Consider the following 21928-nt stretch of genomic DNA (forward strand, 5'->3'; position numbering starts at 1 on the left):
GGTCGTTCGGGCACAATCTATTCTGCCGGTGTTCTCTAGCTGAGTACCTGTTTGGGCCCCGGGTAGAAGAACCACCGCCGGAGTCTTTTTTTTCTATGACAGGTCGTTCGGGCACAACCTATTCTGCCGGTGTTCTCTAGCTGAGTACCTGTTTGGTAGTGTGGACAAAAAACAGTCCACACAGAAAGATTAAAACTCTTACAAGACTATTGGTTCAAAAGACTATTTGGATTAATATATATAATATAGATAGATAGATATATAGATATTGTAGTTTCACTCCTAATAGAAATTGGTTATTCTATTTTAGAATGTGTTTGTTAATTTATGACTTATTACATTTTCTTAAGTTAGTTTTGATCATTTGTTGCTGTGGATAACATTTTTTTACCCATCTAAAATAAATTGTGATCACGTATGAATAAGGAGCGAAAAGTGTAGGTCAATTGCACAAGAGTAACTGATTTTTATTAGTGTTAAATTGTGTTACAAAAATGTTATAGACACCAAACAATCTATCAAAAAAAATTACCAAATACTCATGGGTGTTTAGTAATTTTTTTTAATAGATTGGACATCTCTAACCGTGTTCATTGTGTTATGAGTGCCTACATGCCTGGTAATTTGCCAATAATATATAAAATACAAAACAAATTTTTTTATCTCAAAATATTAGTCCCTTATTATATTTTTTATTGTCCTAAAATATTAATCATTTTTTAAAAATTAAGAAATAAAATAATATAAATTTTTTATTTTGTCATTCTTTTAAATTTATTAATAATATAAAAAGTATAATGATGACAATTGATATTATTAAAAAATATACAATCAAAAGGTAATTTTTAAAAATTAATATTTTAAAGTGTAATAGTTATATTATCAAAAAAGTGAATTTTTTTTTAAATGACTATTACTTTAAGATAGAGGGAGTAAAATAAAATTAAAAATATTTAATTATTTTAACATTATTACTCGGTAAGCACTGATGAGTCATTATTACCTATTGCTTGTGAGACCCAACTCCATTATGCTTACGTTGACAAATTGAAGGGCAAGAAAAAGGAAAAATATTAAACACATAATTAAATCTCTTACTTATGTCATTTATATAAGTAATTAAATTTCTTACTTATGTCATTTATATAAGATATTTAATTATTTATTTGATAAAAAAATTGATATATTTATTATATATTTTTTTTTGAATAAGGTAGCCCTAACATTATCCAAGAAAAAGCGATGGTAAATTACACAAACATCCTATGAGTATGAGGTTTCAAAAAATATAACAAAACCCTTCATTTTAATATAATTACAATAAGTGTTTTTAACAAAACTAAAGAGACAAGGCAAATATAAATAATGTGTATTTCAATGTAAAAAAGATGATATTTTAATAAAATGAACTATTTTGAGACTATTTTAGTAAAATAATCAAAAAGTCATTAAAAAAAAAAACAATTCATACAAAAAATTTAAAGATTCTTTCTCTTTTATTCTACTTTTTGCACTTTTTTTTTAAATGTTAAAAATTTAGTTCTAAATATATTAATTTTTTTATCCCCTATTTTAGTCAAAAAAAAATTAAAAAAAGCCACTAAGTCACTTCTCAAGCCAAGTGTTTTCTGTACAATAGGTTGGAGGATGGGTTACTAGTGGTATGGTGAAATTAAGGGGTTGTTTGGTAATGATTTTTTGGCTAGAAAAAATATAAAGATAATATAAGTTAAAAAGTTAACAAAATAAAATATCTCATCTAAATTATAATTATTTTATTTTCAAAAAAATCAAACCAAACAAACTTTTAATTTCAAATTAAAATAGTCAAAAAATTAAAAAATTAAGTTTAAAATATAGGATAAATTATATTTATTTATGTAATAATATGATGATATTAGTTAATTAATATTAAATATATAAAATTACAACGTGACTTATTAGTTGTTTTTGTAAAACGATGACAAAACAATCATTTCAATTCTAATTCTATGGGGAATGGATTTGAATGTCACATCTTTCATAGAAATTGTTAGTCTCCTCATTATAGGATATTTTTAATCGCATGAAATTTTAGTTCCATGATCATTTTTTGAAACACACATCAACTCTATAAGACCCACGAGTATCGTAATCTAACCCCATGGATTATGGAGAAAAACAAGTAGAGCTAAAGCTTTATGGGAGTTCAATTATGCTTATGTTAAATTTGTAAAATTTATATTTTATTTAAACTCAAGAGAGGTAAGTGTAATTAACAATAAATTATTCATTGCCTCAAAAATATTACTTCACACCATTTATGTTTAGGCTAGTGTTCAATTGTCTCCCAAAAGAGACAAATAAATGATAAGACCTACTATTTCAATCAATAATACGTAAATTAAGACACCACCTAAATTTGCGCATAAGACAATGAATAATTACTCGCTATTATAAGGGATTGATTCTTCAAAAATCATTCATCAAATCCCTTATATAACCCCTTAAATTTAACATTGCTACAGTCACTTCCTTTGTAATGAGTCACTGTAACTCTCTTATATCTGACCATGATCGTCCACTCAGATATCCCAAATGAATAATCTAGGCAAAACTTACTTCACCGGTCGTCCATCTGGATGTCCAACCGGTCGACTTCCCGAATGTCTGGTCAGTTGACCGCCTATTTCTTCTCCACCTTATACTACTCCTCCTTATTTATACTACTCCTCCTTATATATTCTTCTTCCATTTCAGTCTTTTTCCACCACCACTGTAACCACAAGATCTGTTTTTAAATAAAGATTTGAACTTTGTAATGGACACTGCTCTTCTCGATCTTCCAACTTCACTTGATTGGTCTTCCTCTAAATTTGGAGAAAACCCTTTAAAATAAAACCCACAACTTGAAACATATATCCGACCATATTTTCCAACAGAGCCACTGACAAAATTGTGTTCATCACTAGCACATGAAGAAACCTTCCACTTGAGCTTGGAATGTTGTACAGACCCATCTTTCTCTCTCCTCAAAAAAACAAACACAAATGACTCAATCACAGAGAAAAAGAGAACAACAATGAGAAGAAGAAAGCAAATTTGCTTCCACAAATTGAAACATAAAACCAACCTTATGTGCAATGATGTGTCTACACTGATTACTTTCGTTTGTGATTGGTTTAGATCTCATTGATGTTAGCTGCAATGAATGGAAATATTTCTTGGGTTGAAAGGCTGATTCAAGTTGGATAATGAACACCATCTTAATTAATTCAAAAAGAAGATAGATGAAAAAGTGAAAGAATAGGGAAATGATATTTTAATAATATTTTAGAGAAAGAATATAGAGTTTATTGAGAGAAGTAGAAAAAAAAGTGATTCCTAAAATATGAAATGAATTTTTTAATAATATTTTAAAGGAAAACGTAAGGAAATTGCTGAATATGCTCTAATTAACCCAAAGACAAAAAAAAGAAAAAAAAAATCCTTCCTATAGCCAAGACAGTTTTAGCGTCAGTCACAAAAGTACAAACAATTCAAGCACAAAAGTTTGGTCAAAATCTGGAATCAGATATTTCTTCTCTGACAATAGCTTCTTATAAATAAATAAATCCAAAAAATGCATACCCCATCAAATGTTGTATATTAACACTTATTACAATCGTAACAAACCTTCTCATCTCACTAGCTGCATCACCAACACCATCGGCAGCAGGGCATTCTAGAGAGAGAAACAATATAGAAATAGAGAGAGAAATGGGGGGAGAGAAGAGCAGCGATCACTCTGTTCTATCTTCATCTTCTTCGTCTTCTCTTTCGTGTTTTTCGCATTTTTGGTCCTCTGCTCTCAGAAGCAAAATCCTACCTCCTCACTCCGAGACCTCCGTCCGAGCAATTTCCGGCGACGGACTCGTTCGCCGCCTCGGCCTGTTCGACCTCATCCTTCTCGGCATCGGTGCCTCGATTGGCGCGGGAATCTTCGTCGTCACCGGCACCGTCGCTCACGATGCCGGTCCAGGTCAGTGCATGCTTGAAATGTGATCGTTCTAATATTACTGTTTTGGATCGTTATATGTTTGACTTAGCATTAATTGAGCTTGAATTGTTGTATGTATTTTGTGTGTTGGTTCTTTGCTTGGCATTTTGGATCATAAAGATTTGATTTTTAATCGAGATTAATTTCACTTTTGTCTCGTAAACTATTACTATTTTTAATTTCATCATTAAACTATCAATTTAATACATTTAGTCTCTAAGCTTTCTTTAATTAATGTGGTCTCATTGGAGATGATGTACAAATCAATAATCAATAACCGTTTGAAGATTAATTTGATGGCCAAAATAGTCATTTTCCAATTTGAATAACTTGAACAATAAAAGAAAATACTTTTTTTTCTTAGAGCATCTCCAATCCTTGACTTTTTTTTCTTTCAATTTAATGAAAAATTCCTAAAAGATCATCTCCAATCCTTTCATTAATTGTTTATCAAATCAAGAAAGAGTCATTTTTTTCATCAAATTAAGAACTCATCAAATCTTTAGTCAAATTTGAATTTGATGAAAATTAAAAAACATGAAGCATTGGAGATATTTTTTTACAATCAAATTTGATGAAAAGGAAAATTTGGGATAAGAGGGGAATGTTTAAAATATTTGCTGAAAAGATTAGAGTAGTTCATATCAAATTAAGTATTTTACTCAAATTTGTAATCAAATTAGATGAAAAAAATTGGTGAAGAGTTGAAGATGCTCTTACTATTGTAAACAAACTACACCTTACAACCAATTTGATGGGTATTTGATAGTATAGTTAAATTTTTAAATTTTGAAATGAATTTTTTGACCATCAAATTAGAGTTCTAATAGCTATTGATTTGTACAGTTTCTCTAATTGGACTACATAAACTAAAACAAGAAACTTTGGGCCTGTTTGATTCTAGGATAATAACATAGGATTGGATTGCGAATCCTATCCAATTCATATTTCTATGGTTGGATTACACAAATAGCATCCGACTTAGTAATACATAGGATTCTTAATCTTGCAAAATTGTAGTATATAGATAAAGTATGCATCAATTGAGCTTAAATTTTGATGGATGCTGTAATTTTTTTTTATTCATATTTGCTTTTTTTATGCTAAATTCAGGTGCATTTTAGATATTAACTCTTATGTTAATTAAGTTTAGCATGATTAAGTCAACTGAGTATTAGATATTATCCATATGACTGTTTAATATGGAATTTCTGGTGTTTGGCTAAGTTTATGTGTTAATTTGAAATCACTTGGCAAGCAGACATCAAGCCTTGCTTGCAAGGAAGAAGAGCTTGAGGTGTAAAGAGATATTTTTGATTACCTGAAAACTTAATTGAAGGGATATGATAAAATTTTCATTTAGCCTTGAAGGAGAAAACTAATTTTTAATTTTAATTTTAATTTATTCCTTATTTGGGAAATTTAGCCAAAACCACTCCATTGGACTCTTGTTTGGTGAAAAGGACAGTCCAATTTATTTTACTTCATAAATCCCCTAAGGAGGAGACGCATAATTAAGGAAGGACAAAGTCAAATATCTTCTTTTTTTTTTTCTTGGAGAATATTGTCAGAGTAACATGTTACTGTCGAACAAAGTAATATAAGGTTGTTTGGGATGTGCTATATAAGTGCACTTTTTTATTTTTGGCTAAAAAAGTAGAGAAAAGAAAAATGTATGTTAGGGATTACTTTTTGACTTTTTACGAAAAGATGTGTAATAAAATATTGTAGTAAAATTAAAATGACCATTCTATCCTTGTTGACTTTTTGACTTTTGGGTAGTTGAATTCAAAGGCTTCCCCCACAAGTTTCCCCCAAATAGTATGGATTTTTTGGCTTTTTTAATAATTTTTTGACTTTTTAACTTTTGTAAGTTATCCCAAACTAAGCCTGTGTTACTATTTACATCAATTTCGACAGTAATAATATATATTTTTTATATTTATTATTATTATTTTTAAGAATTTCATAGACGACATGGATCTTATTTGATAGGTCTTGATGAGAGGATGCTAAAAATATTAATTTTATTAAAAACTGACATCTAAATGAAAATTTATATTATTTTAAAGATTAATATTTTGGTAATAGTGGTATGTGTTGGACTTTTCAGGGAAAACTTTTTGTGATTCTCCTGAATACATTAAAATTTTATTATGAGGGGGCTTTGACCAAATCCCCCTTTTTATTTTTCCTTGATAGATAGGTATTAGTTTCCTTAACACACGTGGAGCCAATCTTCCTCTGCAGTTTTTCATGCAATCTGCAAAATCTTGAACAATTTTTTATACACTGCACTTTGAAGCTGCCAAGTGAGACCTTATGGCATATTTCATTTTGTTGTATCTGTACATGTTATATTCTTTTCCTTGTGTGGCTGAGAAAGGCCTGTTGTTGGTATTATTTGTAAAAATGGCACGAGATTCATAGTAGAGACCTCTCTGGTTTTCTGCACGGCAACTTGGTGAATTTTACGGAAATCAATGAAAATACCTGAGTTCTATGTCAGTATATTTTTAATTGAGACATTGCAAGAGAAACTGAATAATTGGTAATTGAGTTGGCTGATGTCCCCTTTTATTGATTTTTGATTTTTGATTTTTTTCTTCTTTAACGTTAGAATGACATAACTTTATTATTTTTAACGCATATAGTAATTTAATCATACACATTTAGGAATTGTAGGAGCTTCTGGGTTGTGTTGGGCCTGGGTACAGTGTGGCAATATATAATTGTATGTAAGTATTGTTCCACCATACAACGTTTATTAGATGCTAGTTTGCCAAGAAGCCCGGGTACTTCTGCGAAGCCGTCCTGGGTACAACTTAAATATTGATACTTCTTGGGTACTTCCAAATAAGCGTTCAAGTTTTCCCTAGAGTTATGCATAACTGGAGAACAAAGTTTCTAATATTGACGACATATCTTATTCAAATAAATAAATAGAGAACCAGTAGTTATTTGAATTATGGTTGGGTGCACATTCTGCATGCCTTAGTTACATGCTTTTTCTTGTAAACTGTAGTTGTGGAGGGAACAAGAAGGAAAAGGGCCTTCTTTGAGTGAAGCCAAACAACCAATTAATTTGGCCAAGATCAGGATTCTTCTGCATTTTCGTTATCAGTTTTGTCAACAACTTAATTGAGTATGTTAAAGTCCTAAACACAAGCAGCCACTACTAGCCCAACCAACCACATCTACAAGATGCCACTACTAACATTATTTTGAAAGCCAATAATTATCTCCTTCAATGACTCGGTGGATTATTATATCATGACCGATAATAACTTTCTATGTCAACACCTCATGAATTAGTTCCACATGAGCCATTACACGCATTTTAGAAACCTAAATGTGGGTGCCCATGCCTTGTAATACTGAGGGCTCACCAAAGGTAAATCTGATTTACCCTAATAAGATATAATAGATTGATATGCTACTTCTTGTGTCCTTGCTACTTCAGTATCTTTTAAAAATTCCTCAAAGTGGGCGGCATGTTTCTATCCTGTTGTATGGTTATATCCATGCTTCATAACTGTGTATCTTTCATGATGTAAAGATTTCACTGGCTAAAGAATGCCATAATGTGTTGCATTTCGAGTGTGGTTTATTGACTCAATCTTTCATTAAAGCTGAACTTCATTGTTTTAGAAGAATCCATTCAAATTAGCTATACATTCTTGCTGGAACTTCAATTTTTGGTTTGCCCAAAATTTGTATGTTGTTTCTAGTGATCCTCATACATTCTTTACTACTTCAATGCAGGAGTCACAATTAGTTTCATGCTAGCTGGAGCATCTTGTGTGCTCAATGCGCTGTGCTATGCTGAGCTAGCTTCTCGTTTTCCTGCTGTTGTCGGGGGAGCATACCTATATACGTACACCGCTTTTAATGAGCTTACTGCTTTTCTTGTGTTTGCGCAACTGATGCTTGACTACCATATTGGTGCAGCTAGCATAGCAAGAAGCTTAGCAAGCTATGTAGTTGCAGTACTAGAGCTCTTTCCTTTTTTTAAGGATAACATACCAAGCTGGATTGGACATGGTGGTGAGGATTTTTTAGGTGCTCTATCTATTAACGCATTAGCTCCAATTCTCCTAGCACTTCTTACACTAGTTCTTTGTTTGGGAGTTGGAGAATCTTCTGTGTTAAACTCAGTCATGACTTCAACAAAGGTGATCTTTCTATCATATATTTCTTTTATGGGGCTGTTGATAAAGGATCTCTATGTATAAGGATATATTGTATATTTTTAAGAATCAGTAGAATCATTTGAAGCAAAAGCTTGAAGGCTTGAACAGAAGGCAAAATTGACACTTCCATGAAGTGCACAACTTATGAAATGAGGAAACCGGAGAGATATACTTTTACATGGCTAAATTAACAAGGTGTATGGCTCATGGGGATTATGCTCCCACATAAAGTGACAGTTTTTTTTTAATTAGTTAATTAATTTTTTTTAAACAGAGGGTGGTTGACCTAAGCAAAGAATTGGTTAATCGTACAATCCTACAACTTTAAAAATTGGAATATGGCATTTGTTCCATCCTTCAGCTTGATACAAAATGAGGAAATTGAAAATAGGCCTTGTCACTAATTGTTAGGGAAAATGAAACAAAGTTAGACCATTCTTATGTATTTTAACCTATGGTATTTATTTAAAAGCATAAACTTATTTTTAACTTCCTATTTGATGTTCCCTAAAAAAAATCTAGGGATGTGATATCTTCTTCTAAGTCAGAAGGTTGCCAATAAGAATGAAAATTTAACGTGAAACATCAATAAATGTGAAAATAAAAATATTTCTAGAGAGCTTTAAAAGAACAATACTTGGAATTGGGCAGGAAGTTTTGGCAATGCATCAGGTGCTATTTTGTAGCAAAAATCAGAGGAACATAGATGACTCTTTAGTGATTTTATTTAGAGTTTCGTGAATATTTACTAGTAGTAAATAATTAAAATTTCATGAACATGTCAATCTACTGTGAATATGACAACTGTAGGCTGCTGGGTTATACACCGCCAGCCATGGATGTTGTACTAATGTAGCTCGTGTTAGATCATCAATTGTCCCAAAAGTTTAAGCTATTAGGAAATTGGCCCAAGAATGTATATCAAGCTATTTAACGCCCTCCTTCACGTGTGACCCCGTCTTGCACGTAGAGATGCAAATATCCATATATAGAGAAGCATAATGCAAACAAGGAACAAATGCAAATGGAGAGACTTGAACCAAGACCTCGCCCACCTAAGCCCTGATGCCATGTTAGTTCACCAATTGTTCCAAAAACTTAAGTTGTTTGGAAATGGGCCCAAGAAACCAACAACTAGTAACTTTTAACTTCTACTGGTCCACTGTATGTCTTTTAGAATAGCTACTAGATTTGGATTGTTTAGTTATACTTGAGAGTGAGTGTGCTATTCACCTTATTGTGTACGAAAAAGTTAAGATGAGAAGAGTGGGAGATGTCCAAATGCTATTTAAGTTGTCATGGGATTGTTCATTACAATTGAATGCAAGCACAATCATTGGCGTCATAGGTTTAAAGCAATATGAATGTTAAGGCTTTATTCTTTATGTTCTGGGTATTGGCAGTATACTTTTCAATACATGTTGGCTATGTACAGTTTACACGTTCTGTTTTTACATATGGCACAGGCTAGTATTCTCTCTGGTCTTAAGTACATTGTGATTTTGGGATTGGACTCTTATCTTTGTATCAGAACTTGAGCTTTAGAATTTCTACTGGCAATTAAACAAACCAAGGAACACAGGCACATGGGAGGGGTTTATGTATTTTGTTGGGTGGGGAAAGGCGAACAACATTTAATATTAGGTTACCAAATTCTTGATGAATTTATCTGCATTTGTTTTAGTTTCCTTGGGCTTAAGATATTTCATGACAGTCGTTTAATGTTTCTTAATTCTAGCTTGCATTTTACAATTTTGAAGGCCATCTAGGCATATAGTTGTTACGCATTGGATATATATGCTTGCCAAAGGTTCAAATCTTCTGCTTTACACAGTTTAGGGACTGTTTTACATACCATGGTAAATTAGTTTCATATTGTGGTTTTCTGAAGTCATCTTTTGTCTGATTTAATGGTTTTGGACATTCTTATGCTCCAGTTTCTTATTTGCATCTTCCATAGAAGGGATGATGTTCTACATTAGGTGCAGGCATGCCTACCTAGTGATCTATGAAGCATGGGTATGGGTACGAGTATTGGTACTGGTACTGATACGATACGGATACGTCGATATGGAAAAATTAAAAAAAAATAGGGTACGGGTATGGCTTGGTACACTTGTTAAAAAAAAAAAAAAATTTAATTTAGATAATGCAAAGACTAATTAAATGGTTTAATTTGTTAAGGTCCAACCTACAATTAACATTTAATGCCAATAGTAAATGTATAAATCAAAATTAAATGTCTATATATTAAATAACTTACAAACCATAGTTTAATTTTAAAATCATGCTAAGTATAAAACAAAAAGTAAAAAAAAAAGTCTAGTGAAAGGAGTTTTATCTCTGTAGTAGAAGAAAATATTATTTCAACTGAGGTACGGTATGGTTTTGGTATATACTAGGTACTTTTTAAGGAAAAAAAAATTGGGTTCGTGTTTCGTGTATCCAGTACGTATGCAAAAGTACCATACAAGGTACCACACGCCATTAAGTACCCGTTACGGGTGTGGCATGTTTTTCGAAGTACCCATGATCCTCTTCCACCTAATAAGGTTGTTGATTGAATCCTGTGAAGAGACCAGGAGTATGACAAAGGTTGGATGGTGCATCTTGAAGAGGTACCCCAGGCTTTGGAATTAGGGAAGATCATCAGTGGTTTTGGGTTAACTCAAAACTCAATGAGTTTTCAAATTGTTGAGGTGGTATCGGTCTTCCTTCGTGTAGAAATTCCCAGTATAACAAAGTGAGGGTTGTCTGCATGAATCTTACGGGGGTAACTTTGCATGGGAGAGCCAAGACAGGATAGTGCAACAATGGAGTTTGGGTGATAATGAAGGACTGGGAGTTAGCATGTCTTTACTACATATTCTTGGTTTTGTTAAAATCTCTATGGCTTTTACAGTCATTTATTTAAACATTCTCGTTTAGACCTTTTTTTGTGCTCAACATTCTGTCTGATAAAATATTCTTGGAGTCATTATTTGATAATAACTATTTCAGTTTTGTTTGTTTCGAACTGATAGATTCCTTTACAATTTTTGTGTGATACTTGCACAGTTCGCCTATGTCACTGTGTATGTGTAAAGCTCATCCATGTTTGGTGCATCAACCATATGTTCATTATTCCATTTGAATGTTAATATTTGTGACTGATTTTCCCATGAGTTGGCTGCTTGTTGCAGATCAACTGGTAAAATGTGCTCTGTAGTCTTTGTATTTTTCGTTTCTTCCACATACTTTTAAAGATGAAGACCAAATAATTCTAAAATGCATTCCATTCGGTAGTTCACACATAATGTAGATTTATTGTATGCATTACATCTTTTATGCAGTTTGGCTGATGGTACTGTGATGCACTGCAGGTACTCATTGTCATTTTTGTCATAATCGTGGGGGCTTTTAAGATTGATGTTTCAAATTGGACTCCTTTTGCTCCAAATGGTTTTAAAGCAATACTGACAGGAGCAACTGTAGTATTTTTTGCATATGTTGGGTTTGATGCAGTTGCTAATTCAGCTGAAGAATCTAAGAGACCACAAGTAAGTTTTATTGAGTTGAATTTGATACTTATGGTTCTACAACGTCAGTTTTCATGCTTAATGTGGGCATGTTTGTTTGTCATATTGGATTAGTTTTTATTTATTTTAATCTCTGATCTCAAAATGACATTTCAGCGAGACTTACCATTGGGCATCATGGGGAGCCTTCTCATTTGTGCCGCATTGTATATTGGTGTTTGCCTAGTGTTAACTGGAATGGTATCATACCAGTTCCTTGGGGAGGAAGCTCCTTTGGCTGAAGCTTTCACATCCAAGGGTTTGAAGTATGTTTCAGTATTGATCAGCATTGGTGCTGTTGCTGGACTTACTACTACGCTTCTTGTTGGTCTTTATGTTCAGGTAAAATGCTGTAAACTTCCACATCATTGACATTCCTTCATCACATACATGGCCAGTCTAAATTGTTGAACTTTTCTTATGAGCAGTCTCGGTTATATCTTGGGCTTGGAAGGGATGGCTTACTGCCTTCAATATTTGCTAAAGTGCACCCGACACGTCACACTCCCATTCATTCTCAGATATGGGTTGGTATTGTTGCCTGCGTCTTGGCAGGGCTGTTCAACGTGCATGTGCTCTCACACATTCTTTCTGTCGGCTCGTTGGTATGTTGCTGTTGAACTTATATCTTTAGCAAGTAGAGATTCATAAACGTATTTCTTCTTGTTTTAGCAAAAGCAGGATGAATCTTCTGCATGTTCATTTGAATGAAGTTCCTGTAATTACGAATCGCAACATAGCCCTTCTTTTTAGAGATAATGGGTGTATGTTTGGTTTGGTTTTGGGAGAGTAGTTTTTAAAAATTGTTTTGGAGAGAGTTTAGAAATTTTTTTGGTTTGTTTGGTTGTGTATTTTGAAAGTAGTTTTGGAGTTTGGGAGTTTGGAATGATTTGATATTTTGTTATAATTAAGTAAATGTGTGTGAGAGAAAAGGTGATTGAGAAGGAGAGAGGAGAGAGAAAAAGTGATTGATTGATAGGTAAGAGAGAGAAAGTGATTTTAGAAATTGTTTTGGAAAATTTACAAACCAAACAAATTTTTTAGAAATTTTTTCCCAAAATCACTCTACAAATCCAAATCAAACATACCCAATAATTCTCCAAAGCTTGGTTACATATGATTTTATGATACAGGATTTAAGAATTTATGAAATTAATTCTAGAAGATATGTGTGCCAATTGGAAGTGCTTCCTAGCTTGAGCATTTTAGTCATATTTAGAATTAGGTATATGCAGCTCACATGTACACTTTGGTTTGTTCCAGACAGGCTATTCTGTTGTTTCGGCTTGTGTGGTAACCCTTCGTTGGAAGGATAAGACAAATCAAGTTTCTAGAAGGTGGATGTCAAACTGGAGGGAAGGTGTCCTTTGCCTAGTCATAATTGGCTGTTGTGGTTTTGCTGCTGGAGCCATCTACCGCTTCAATGCTTCATTTATTTTTCTGATTGTAGCCGTTGTTATTGCAATCTTTGCTGCTGCTGCTCTTTATTGCCGTCAAGTAAGTGCAGTTTAATATTAGACATATGGGATATAATTAACTATTAAATTCTTGCATACTGTTTGCACCATGAATCCAGAAATAGTTAGAAGTGTTACAGAAAGCTGATGACAAAGTAAAAAGAGAGATTGAGGGTTTTTTTAAAAGGCCAATTATTTTAGAAACCAGAAAAATTTATTAAAATTGGCTCAATCAAGTGAAGAAGCTGATTTATAAACTTTTTAGAACTATTTAGGTTGATTGGTATGGTTTTCGTTTGTGTGTGTGTGTGTGTGTTTAGAAACAAGAACAATGAAAAAGTTCCTTCATTTTCATGTTGTTTACATTTTTGTGCAAAAATGCTTTTAAAAATTCAGAGAACATAAAACAGTAAATGATGCCCTTATTTTTTTCATTGTAAGTGTTATAATTTGGATATGTTTGAACATTATTTCTTTTTTCTCATATCTTATAAATTGGATATTCATTTGGACAAAGCCTAATGAAAGGATGCCCTACAATAATGTATGGTGGGTCAATCTTTCAACTTTTTGGGTTTGTGGCAAGAAAGGTAAGAGTAGGGTTCAAGGAAGGACTTGGGATTCAATTGATTGCGGTTTAAGGCTGGTTTTAGTGTGAAGTTAAAAGACCTAGCTTTCTTGTTTTTTATTACACTTGGGGACATCTATGTTTTAAGGAGTAGAATGGTAGGATAACTAGGGTTAGGGTTTTGAGATTCAAGGTTCAGAGTTTTAGGGATTAATTAGGGTGAAAGAAGGTTGATTTGTGTCTGTGAGTTATGCACAATGGCCCTATAAATTAAAAGAGACAAAGAAGTAGAAAGAGAGTAGAAATTTTGTGAAATAGAGGAGACAAAACTTGTTTCTTGGTGCCTAGAGGGGGGTGAATAGGCCAAACCTTAAGAAATATTACAAATTAAGGGTCCGTTTGGTTTAGTTTTAGAATTATGATTTGAGTGTAGAGTTGTGTTTTGAGTTTTGAGTTTTTGAATTATGATTTGAAAAGAGAAAATTTGTTTGATTATGAGTTTTGAAATTAGTTTTGGGATGATTTGTACTTTTTTTTTTTTTTGATTGATTGATGTATAGAATGTGAGAGAGTGTGAGAGGAGAGAGGAGAGATGAGAGAGAAAAAGTGATTGATTGATTGATTAATAATAATAAAAAAACAAGAGAAGAAAGGAGTTTTGAAAGTAATTTTGAATCGTATTTTAAAAATTTGTTTGGTTATAAATTTTGATTCAAATCATGATTTGAAAACAGAATTGAGTTTTAAAAATTAAACCAAACGCTACCTAAATTTTTTTTGTTTAATTTTCTTGGCATTGATTAGTTAGCATTTAGGAGCAACAACAAATCGCAATTATAATCAAGAGAGAGAGAAGCAATTTTACATGGAACACCTTGAAGAAAACTCTCTGCAAGCCAAAAGCTATGGACATGCCTAACGAAATAAATCCACTATGAATCAATAGAGTTCCCAACTTGGTTTACTTCACTCTAGTAGTCTTTCGCAAAGCTCCTTGCACTTCACTCCACATGGCTCTGATTCCGCAAAAACTTTTGATCCACTTAGGGTCCATAGAACTCCTTGGTTCAGTCTCCACTCCTTGTGTGGCTCCGTTACCAGTCAATGAATGAGTAGGCAATGCAAGTTTGATGTGGGTTTTTAGCAAAAAACTCTCAAACATGAATTTCTCCTAAATCTTCCTCACAAAAAATCAATTTATTGAGTGAGAGAAATTGCGCTTCAAAAGATGTATGAAAATCATTATGCTCCGGTTTTTCTTTCAAGACTTAATGTGTGTAGTTCATGCAAAAGAGATCAGGTTTATATGTCTATATCAATCAGAATTTTCACCTAATTAAACTAGGTTCCACGTACACTCGAGCTGGATTCGGGTGCGCTTCTTCAGGCACACACTTTTGGACTAGAAAATAACCAGCCAGGCCTAGAGCCCTTTTGAGCTGACATCAAGTGGGGCATTCTTGAATTTTCTGATGGACTGGAAAATAACTAGCCAGGTGCAAAGCTTGCTCGAGTGGGCTTCACATTAGGTATTTTCAAAAAATAAAATGACGGTTAGTTCCAGGTGGCACCTTTCAGAGTTCTAAAGTCCAAAGGCTTGGTAGGCCACTTGAGTAGCCTTTGAGTTGGGCTTCGAGCGGCTCTTCAGGAGATGTGCATGAGTTTAAAAAAAAAATTGATTGTCTAGATGCACTAGAACTACAAATAACTTGGGTAGGCCAATTTTGAGCAATTACAAATCAAGTTTCCCAAACTCTGAGAATGTAACGGAGCAATCCTTGCATCTTTAGTGCTGGTCTTCAAGTCAAACACTTTCAGACACTCATGTGAGAATATATTGTATATATGGCATGATTGTGTGGTGTATATAGGAATCATTGTATTTCCTTTTTCAGTCATAGATTTAGGATTATATAAACGGATGAACTCTTTGTAAACATATACAATTAAATATACAGAAAACCATTTAGAAATCTTACATGGAATCAAAGCCAAAAACCCTAGAAACTGTTGCTCTCTCTCTTAGTTGTGAGTTGTGGGTGATCTTCTCCCCCAATCGCAATATTGAAACAGGTTCTTGACTGATCTCTCTCTGGTTCTCAATGCCGATTCTTTGGTTTGCATCGTGACATTAGTTCAGTCGCTGCTTTAGTTGACGTCGTGCCTCGTCTTCGCTGGTTGGAGTCGAGCCGTTTGGTCTTCTTGGTCGATCGACTCAAGTTCGTGATCATCTGAAGCTTCTCTCTCCCTCTCTAGAATCACGATTGTGTTCGATTGAACTCTCTCGTTCGAGCCTTGGTTCATGCTATCGAAGAGGTGTTTGATTTGCCTCACTCGGTCGACCTCTGCTCTGCTCGGTTTGTATCTCTCTCTCTCTCTCTCTCTCTCTGTCTTTATCTCTGTCTCTCTGTGTTCGTGGCTTTGACTCTCTCAGCACTGTTATTTGGGTCAAAACTTTTATTTACAGTTTGGCCCACTTGTTAGTCATTATTATACTTTAACCTGTGAATCTTTGATTTATTGCAATGACAGACACGAAAATCCAAGCAATCAGATGTAAATTCACTGGTGCCAATTATGCTTATTGGACTAGTGTCATAAAGAATTTCCTTCTTGGTCAGAAAAAATGGGGCTATATTTCTAGTTCTGTTCCTCATCCATTGGACCTCAAACAAAAAGGATATCTGACTTCCTGTGACACTTGGGATTGTGATAATGTCCAAGTTCTGACCTGGTTTCATAATTCTATGGATGACCGTGTTGGAATGATGTTTTCCAAATACAGTACTGTCAAGAAGGTGTGGGACTATTTATTGGGTGTGTATTAGTAGTCCAACTTTGTCAAGCAGTATAAGTTGGAAACCGTTATTGAGAGTGCTCGTTAGTGGGATCAATCTATTCAGGACTTCTACATAGAGATGACCGGCCTCTAGGATCAGTTAGCTCTCATGGAACCATCTAGCCTTAAGGCACTAGACGCTTATGTTGAGTTTTGGGAGCAATGTCGTTTAGTGCAGTTCTTGACGGCTCTCTCCCCTCAACATGAGGCTATCCGTGATGGCATCCTTTATCGGTCTCCTCTCCCCTCTGTGGATGCTATTGTTCGTGAGCTTCTCTTTGAGGAAACCCGTCTTAAGATGGCCAGTCAGACTCTGTCTTCTTGGCTCCTACTCAGCCTCCTCTGCTGTTGAACCCCCCACCTCATCAGCTTCAAGCCACTGCAAAGCCCAAGAAGGGGCCACTAGCCTCTGATGAGTGTGCTTTTTGCCATCCGAAGGGCCATTGGAAGTACAACTGTCCCAAGAAGGACCGTCAGTCTTCTCAGCCATCTCAGCCACAGTTCTGAGGTCCTGCTCCGAGTACTTTTCGTCCTCCTGCTGGTTATACTGCATCTGCTCCGACTTCTGATCCTAACGTGGCTTCCTTGAGTGCCCAAATTGCTCAGTTTCAACATCTCTGGTCCACCTCTTAGTCATTTTCATCTGTCTCTGCTCTCACCTCTCTTCATTTAGGTTTGCTTAGGTCCGCTTCAGGTATTCAATCCTCTATTTGGCTTTTTGATTCTGGGGCCTCTCATCATATGACTCCTTACATTTCCTTACTCCAAAATTGTATCCCCCCTCCCTTTCCTATTACTATTATTTCTGCTAATGGGTCTGGTATGTTTGTCCTATCTATTAGGTCTATTTTACCCTCTGCCATGTCTGTTGTTACTATTCCCTCTGTTCTTTACGTTCTTCAACTATCTGTCAGCTTGTTTTCTATTAGTCAGCTTGATGCTTCTGGTTTTGATGTTATTGTTTCTTTTTTTGTCTATTGTGTGCAGGATTGGGTGTCCGAGAAGCAGATTGGGACCGGCCGTAGAGTTGGAAATTTCTATGTGGTGGAAAGCCTGCATCTTCCTCTGTCTACCTCCTCTGTTGCACTTTCATCTTTTCAGTTAGATTCTTAGTCGAGTCAGTTTTATTTATGGCATTCTCGCTTAAGTCATTTGTTTGTTGATTGCATGCGATCTTTAGCTCAGTCAGGATTGTTAGGTAAAGTTTCTCCTAGTCAAATTAATGAGTGTCGAGGATGTAAACTTGTTAAAATGACAGCTTTACTTTTTAATAACAATACTTCTATTTTTGCTTCCTCTTTTTCTCTTGTACATACTAATGTCTGGGGACCTTCTCCTGTTCTCACTAAAGGGGTTTATGTGTACTATGTGTCCTTTGTTGATGATTGTACCCGCTATACCTGGTTTTATCTTATGGCTCATAAATTTGACTTCTACCGGATATATCGTACCTTTCAATCTACTATCACTACACAGTTTGGGGCTACAATTAAAATACTCCGGTCTGACTTGGGTGGGGAATACTTTAAAACTGAATTCTGTGAATATTTGGCCAAATTGGACACCATTCACCAAACCTTCTGCACTGATACCCCTGCCCAAAATGGTCGTGCTGAGTGTAAACATCATCATCTCCTTAAGACAGCTTGATCTCTCCTTTCTGCCTTTGTTTCAGTACCATTCTGGGGTGAGGCAATTCTTACTGCTGCTTTCCTCCTTAATCGCATGCCGACTCCCCTTATCTCCGGTCGATCCCTTTATGAGGCTTTGTATTCCTACACTCCTAATTATTCCCTCATGTGTGTCTTTGGGTCTGCTTGTTTTGTCCTCATTTCCCATAAAGATAGGACCAAACTCAGTGCCCAGTTTGTCTTGTCTTTTTAGGTTACAGTCTTACTCAGAAAGGCTACCGCTGTTACGACCCTATCTCTCGTCGCCTTTATGTCTCCCGTCATGTTACCTTTCTCAAACGTATGTCTTACTTTCAGCTTCCCTCTCTCATTGCTCCCGTTCCCAAAGAGGATTTGGTTCACATTGACCCATTTCCTTCTGAGGTCCCGTCTGATGAGTATATCTCCACTGTTCCTCTTGAGGCCATTCCTATTTCTCCGTCTGCGTCATCTATGGCTTATTTTTCTCCTTCAGCTTCTTCTTCCCCTCCGTTGTTGGTCTATTCTCGTCGCAAGGTTCTCCTACCATCAGTTGTCTCTACTCCTGTTGCTGCTTCTTCTGCTTCTGATGACTCTGATCCTGCTACACACCGATATCCTACTTGTGAGCGTCGTACTCCAAACAGGTTGGGTTGGTCTAATACATGTTTTTCTGCTTCTTATCGTACTTTTTTGTCTGTTGTTCATTCTTTTTCAGAACCTCAGTCTTACACGGAGGCCTGTCAGGATCCTAATTGGGTTCAAGCTATGGAGGATGAGTTGTTTGCCTTGCAGAAGACTAACACTTGGGAGTTGGTTCCTTTGCCTGCTGGCAAGAATTTGGTTGGTTGCAAATAGGTCTATGAAGTTAAGACTCATTCTGCTGGTTCTCTCAAGTGATACAAAGCTTGCTTGGTTGCCTAGGATTTCTCGTAGGAGTATGGTATTGATTATGAGGAAACATTTGCCCCTGTTGCTAGGATAACTATTGTCCATACCTTGATTTCTGTTGCTGTTGTTCGACATTGGCCTCTCTATTAGATGGACATTAAGAATGTTTTTCTTAATGATCATCTCACTGAGGAGGTCAACATGCGTCCTGCTCCTGGTCTTTTCCACTCCTCTGGGCAGGTTTGTCATTTTCGGCATGCTTTGTATGGTTTGAAGCAATCTCTTCGTGCTTGGTTTTATCGCTTTCAAGCTGCTGTTACTGAGCTTGGGTTTCATCCTTCTGCTTCCGACTCTGCTTTGTTTCTGAGACATACCTCGGTTGGTTTTGTTGCTCTCCTACGCTATGTGGATGATATGATCATCACTGGCTCTGACTCTTCTGCTATCTCTGAGGTTAAGCAACATATCTTCCGCACCTTTGAAATAAAGGATCTGAGTCCATTGTGGTATTTTCTTGGTATTGAGGTTGTCTCTTCTCCAAAGGGTTATTTTTTGTCTCAGGTCAAGTATGCTAATGAAGTTATTCACCGTGCCAGTCTTACTGATACTAAGGTTTTTGATACTCCTATTGAGCTTACTGTGAAGCTCAACTCTACTGATGGTGTCCCTTTGGATGATCTCACTTTCTATCGCGAGCTTGTGGGTTGTTTAGTTTATTTGACTGTCACTCGCCCTGATCTTGCTTATGCTGTTCATGTGGTTAGTCAGTTCGTTTCTGCTCCTCGCTCTACGTATTGGGCTGCTTTGGTTCGCATTCTTCGCTATCTTCGAAGTACCATCTTTTAGGGTTTACTGTTATCCTCTACTTTCTCTTTATACTTGGTGGCCTATGCTGATTTTAATTGGGCTGGTGATGTTAATGATCGCAAATCTACCTCTAGTTTGTATATGTTTCTTGGCGATTCCTTGATCTCTTAGAAAAGCAAAAAACAAACTGTTGTTGCTCACTCTACTGTCGAAGTTGAGTACTATGCTATGGCTCATGCTATTGCTGAGCTTATTTGGCTTCGTTGTCTTCTCTCTGATTTGGGTGTCCCTCAGTCTTCTTTGACCTCTCTCTATTGTGACAACCGCAGTGCTATTCAGATTGCCCACAATACTGTCTTATATGAACGGACGAAACACATTGAGATTGATTGCCACTTTATCTGACAACATCTGCAGTCGGGCTTTATCTCGCTTCCTTTCGTATCCTCAGCTTTGCAACTTACGGACTTCTTCACCAAGATGCACACTACCTCTTGGTTTCAGTTTCTTCTTAGCAAACTCTCAGTGTGTTCTGTTAATACACCTTGAGTTTGAGCAGGGGTGTGAGAATATATTGTATATATGGCATGATTGTGTAGTGTATATAGGAATCATTGTATTTCCTTTTTTCAGTCATAGATTTAGGGCTATATAAACGGATGAACTCTTTGTGAACATATACAATTGAATATACAGAAAACCATTTGGAAATCTTAAAACTCAATCTAGCCAACTGCTCCAGTGCTTTCTATCTAGTAGTCTCACCTAGGTGGAACGAATAGAGTCACACCATTAAAAGAAAACAAAAATCTTTAGAGAATTATCGATACTCAACTTGTCTATTGTCACTTGCAAAGACAGCATGTATTTATATTAGCTTTCCTACTAGGAAAAAGGATTTCTAAAATAACAGGTTTGACTAATTCCAGGACGTATAGGATTTAACAAACTCATAAACAAACAACCTAAGAACCTAGACTCCAACAATTATCAAATTAGCAAAATACCCTTAACTTGTAGACTTACCAAAATACCCCTGTTTTTTTTTAATTTTTTAATTTTTTTTAATAACAGTGTTTTCACTTTGTAACACCCCTTTTTACATTCCTTGTCTCAGGGTTATACAGATCCACCAGGATTCTCTTGTCCATGGGTTCCAATTGTGCCGGCTGTTTGCATCTTCTTCAATATTTTTCTGTTTGCTCAGGTTTGCCCCATTAAGCACCGTTTTGTAATTGAACTCTGGAGAGTGATTGAAGCTTAATTTAGAAGGAAAGAACGAAAAAAAAAAGCTGGATGGTTAATGTACTAACTAGCAACTTTCTTTTTGCAGTTACACCACGAGGCGTGGGTGAGATTTATTGTCCTCAGCGTCATTTCAATTGGAATTTATGCATTTTATGGGCAATATCATGCTGATCCTGTAAGTTCAAATCGGACAATTATTTACCATAGGGCACCTGAAGAAGAAACTCAATAATTACCTGTTTAGGGGTATACGATTCTTGTTGTCTGTTGTATTAATTGTATTGAATTTACCTGAGCGGAGGTTTCCGTTCAACTGTATTATAAGACATGTGTATGTCAAACGCCATGCTAGACTGCCACACTCATGCATCTATTAAGAGATGTTCAATGATACAAATGTAAACTCTAATGTTTTACCTCGAAAACATTTTAAAGATCAGTTTTCAACAAGCTGCATCATCTTTAGAAATTTGAGATATCCTGTTTCAGTTTGATGTCCAAAATTTCTTGTTGTGATTCAGTTTTTGTTCTGTATTGACCTTAATCTATTGAAGCTGCCAGAGTTGACTTGGCATGTCGATGTAGTGAGTAGCATATGATGCTGATGATTGTTGGTTCAGTCTTGCCTCATGGCCTGCAAATAAAATTGTTTGTTTGATTTTCATGGAGATCTGGAAATGCACTCTTACGAGCGCACCATA

The 21928-nt window shown here is 35.3% G+C and overlaps 2 protein-coding genes across 4 annotated transcripts in view; both read left to right on the forward strand.

Annotated features, from left to right (window-relative positions):
• The window catches only part of LOC145791579 (uncharacterized), a 15890-nt gene extending 12656 nt beyond the window's left edge, over positions 1-3234 (forward strand). The window contains exon 4 of the mRNA XM_082871945.1: positions 3166-3234. Coding sequence (XP_082728071.1) covers positions 3166-3234 — 69 coding nt within the window. The remainder of the gene's footprint in view (positions 1-3165) is intronic.
• CAT9 (cationic amino acid transporter 9) lies at positions 2416-21677 on the forward strand. 3 transcript variants are annotated; one of them, XM_028242230.2, is made up of 9 exons: positions 2416-4000; positions 7784-8193; positions 11574-11750; positions 11886-12110; positions 12197-12373; positions 13032-13265; positions 17620-17732; positions 21097-21186; positions 21313-21677. In XM_028242230.2, the coding sequence occupies exons 1-9, from the start codon at positions 3739-3741 to the stop codon at positions 21332-21334; spliced, it is 1710 nt and encodes a 569-aa protein (XP_028098031.2). In that variant the 5' UTR covers positions 2416-3738; the 3' UTR covers positions 21335-21677. The 3 variants fall into 3 exon arrangements, with proteins under 3 accessions (XP_028098031.2, XP_028098029.2, XP_028098030.2); XM_028242228.2 differs by having other exon boundaries at positions 17620-17676; XM_028242229.2 differs by lacking the exon at positions 17620-17732.
• The last annotated feature ends 251 nt before the right edge of the window (positions 21678-21928 follow it).

The sequence above is a fragment of the Camellia sinensis genome, chromosome 5 (assembly GCF_055761805.1).
Source record: "Camellia sinensis isolate YWXY chromosome 5, ASM5576180v1, whole genome shotgun sequence".
In the NCBI taxonomy this organism is placed as follows: domain Eukaryota; kingdom Viridiplantae; phylum Streptophyta; class Magnoliopsida; order Ericales; family Theaceae; genus Camellia; species Camellia sinensis.

Bases quoted from the DNA above. Each gene is read 5' to 3' on its own strand.
- CAT9 (XM_028242228.2), top strand. From the start codon at position 3,739: ATGGGGGGAGAGAAGAGCAGCGATCACTCTGTTCTATCTTCATCTTCT. The intron at 8,194-11,573 runs GTGATCTTTCTA...GATGCACTGCAG, and splicing joins CAGTCATGACTTCAACAAAG to GTACTCATTGTCATTTTTGT. The intron at 17,677-21,096 runs GTGGAAAGCCTG...TCCTTGTCTCAG, and splicing joins GAGTTGGAAATTTCTATGTG to GGTTATACAGATCCACCAGG.